The sequence below is a fragment of the Haplochromis burtoni genome, unplaced genomic scaffold, assembly GCF_018398535.1.
Source record: "Haplochromis burtoni strain Fernald_Lab_line unplaced genomic scaffold, NCSU_Asbu1 Contig_490, whole genome shotgun sequence".
Classification (NCBI taxonomy): Eukaryota; Metazoa; Chordata; class Actinopteri; order Cichliformes; family Cichlidae; genus Haplochromis; species Haplochromis burtoni.
Window position 1 is genome coordinate 153,961 of NW_024582851.1, and position 2,603 is coordinate 156,563.

The following is a 2,603-nucleotide window of genomic DNA, read 5'->3' on the forward strand; positions in this document are numbered from 1 at the left end:
GGGGGGGGCATAGCTTTGAGCCCCAAACCAAACCCATGCCTGCCAAACGAGAATTTAAGGCTAATTACATTGTCCTGAATGCTATAAACGGGGTTGTGGTGATGGGAAGAAGGGGTGGTGGGGGCACAGTGGCCTGGCAAACAAGGAGGCGATGCAAAGACAACGAGGGAAATAACTGAGAGAAATTCATTATGTTCTCATCGAAAACAAAAACATTTAGTTTTCATTCAGATTTCTGCTACTGCACTCAAAAGAGCCAAATCTCAGTACGCTTAATGAATAGCAAAGGATAACCTTTTTTTCTGGATTATAGATTTCCCACAGCTAGGAAATTTAGGAACAATTGCTACACAAGCGATGGATTTAGCGCTCTATTCAAATCATAATCCTTACAAAAAACTAAAAGATAGAACACTTTCACCAATGTGTGTTTGTGTGTTTGCTTTCTTTTTGTCATAAAATTAGATTAAGCTGCAAATATAGAGACAGTGCTTACTCCTAGTGCATTCAACTTTGCCTTGCTTTTTTGTTTTGTTTTCTTGTTATCGATAGTTGCCTCCTTGAATGGCGCGTGAAGCCAATGTGAGGTACAAATGAGTTCAATAATAATTTTTAAAAATTAACCAACAAGAAAAAAAGGAAATCAGCTTGGTAGTCCGAGTTTTTCTTTTCTTTTCTCTTCTTTTTCTGTTTTTCCCCCCCCCTTTAATCCGCTGTTATTTTTCATCTGCATACTGGAGGGTATTCATGGAAAGAAGGCCGCGTGGCTTTGAAGTGATGCCATATAAAAGGGCCATGGTTTTACTTCTGTCCAAATTATGTGTTATTAATAACGTGCATAAAAGTGTCATTTGCTGAGTCTAGTGTTGTCTTCAAGATGTCGTGAACACAAAATAGAGTTAGAGTGACTGCATGGATTATCAATTTCCATTTTTTAATCGATGATTTTTTTTCTGTCGTTTCTTCCTGCAGATGACCCATCGGCCAATTGGCTTCATGCTCGTTCCTCCAGAAAGAAACGTTGTCCGTACACCAAATACCAGACGCTAGAGTTGGAGAAGGAGTTCCTGTTCAACATGTACCTCACGCGCGATCGGCGACATGAGGTGGCGCGCGCACTCAATCTGACAGAGCGGCAAGTGAAGATCTGGTTCCAGAACCGGAGGATGAAAATGAAGAAACAAAATAAGGACCAATCCAAGGACTAGCAGGACATAAACGCTCAGACACGCATGCATGCACACACACATCTCACATTCCCAAGAACTGCAAAAATGTACATGCACATCCACTGCTTCAATTTCTTTTAACATTCCGAGTGAGCCAAACGTGATGCCAATCTCTAAGTATGATCCCAAACAAGCACATATGACGCTGCAGCTGAAGTATTAGGAACGTCTGATTTTCAGAGTTGGAAATTTTCTGGAACTTCTGGATTATTTCCTATTAGGCGATTGCGATAGTAAAAAAATTGAGTTTGTTTCGGCGGCCAATCTTTCAAAGCACTCAGACTGACTCAGTGTAAACCTTCGGATCAGACTAATAGATTGATGAATTCAAAGATTTTGTTGCCATTACTTTCTACCGAGTTCTTATTAAGCTAACAATTATTATACAGTAATGCAATTTGATATCGGATTAAATTATTCAAGATAAAATGTGCAGAAAGTTGATTGATTGTTTGTTGACACCAGAGGTGTGTGCTGAAGTGCTGAAAATGGGATTTCATTAACAAGCACGAAAAGCACGCACAGCTCGCACGCAAGCGCGTTGCTGTTCGTTTGTATTTGTACTCCCCCACCCCACCCACTCTTCTTTCTGGCAGGATTTGATTACATAGCGCCTGATAGTCGAAGCTGATACAAGCAGCCAATAGCCGTTTGTATTCCGGTTGTCTGACCATCGGGTCTGTCTATCCCTGGGATCTCGGCATTCGGCTTGCTTTTCGGGTGGCTCATGCGCTGCGGCGGCGGCTGATCAGTAGCCTGACGTCACAAGAGTTTAGAGTTAGTTAAGAAGAGGACTCACGACAGTTATTATTTATTTAATAAACCAACCCTTTCCATCAAATTAAACTTCCAGCTCAGCTGTGCACATTTCAGACTGAAAACAAGGATATAACGTTCTTCTGCTTACCATCGTCAGTCTTTTTTCCAAGTCCTTTCTATTTTTATAAATTGTCGTGTATCAACTGCTATGCAAGGCATTCTCTCTCATGAAACGAATTGTGTTGAATGCGTGCGCAACACTGGTTTCTATTTACTACCAGAAACTTGGTGCAATCAAAATAAATAAATAAAGCTGAAAATAAATACATGTCTGCAGGTCCCATTACAAGTTTAAGTCTAGAGCAACAGACAGAAAGTTAAAAAAAAGTCTTAGGTTAGTATGCAGATTTTATATCTTCGAGTGTTTTCGAAGATATTGATTTGGATGTTAAAACATAAGTAGGCCGTGTTGTAGAGCCGGACTGCGTTTTTGTAGTGTCGGTATACTTAAATGGCGTCCCATAGCAGTTTTATGGATGGGAAATAAACAACACGCGCGAGCGCTTGTGTGTGTGTGTGTGAGAGAGAGAGAGAGAGAGAGAGAGAGAGAGAGAG

At 40.8% G+C, this 2,603-nt stretch overlaps 1 protein-coding gene across 1 annotated transcript in view; it reads left to right on the top strand.

Annotated features, from left to right (window-relative positions):
• The window catches only part of hoxb9a (homeobox B9a), a 9,754-nt gene extending 7,157 nt beyond the window's left edge, over positions 1-2,597 (top strand). The window contains exon 2 of the mRNA XM_005947113.3: positions 973-2,597. Within this exon, the coding sequence (XP_005947175.1) occupies positions 973-1,208 (236 nt within the window). The 3' untranslated portion in view covers positions 1,209-2,597. The remainder of the gene's footprint in view (positions 1-972) is intronic.
• The last annotated feature ends 6 nt before the right edge of the window (positions 2,598-2,603 follow it).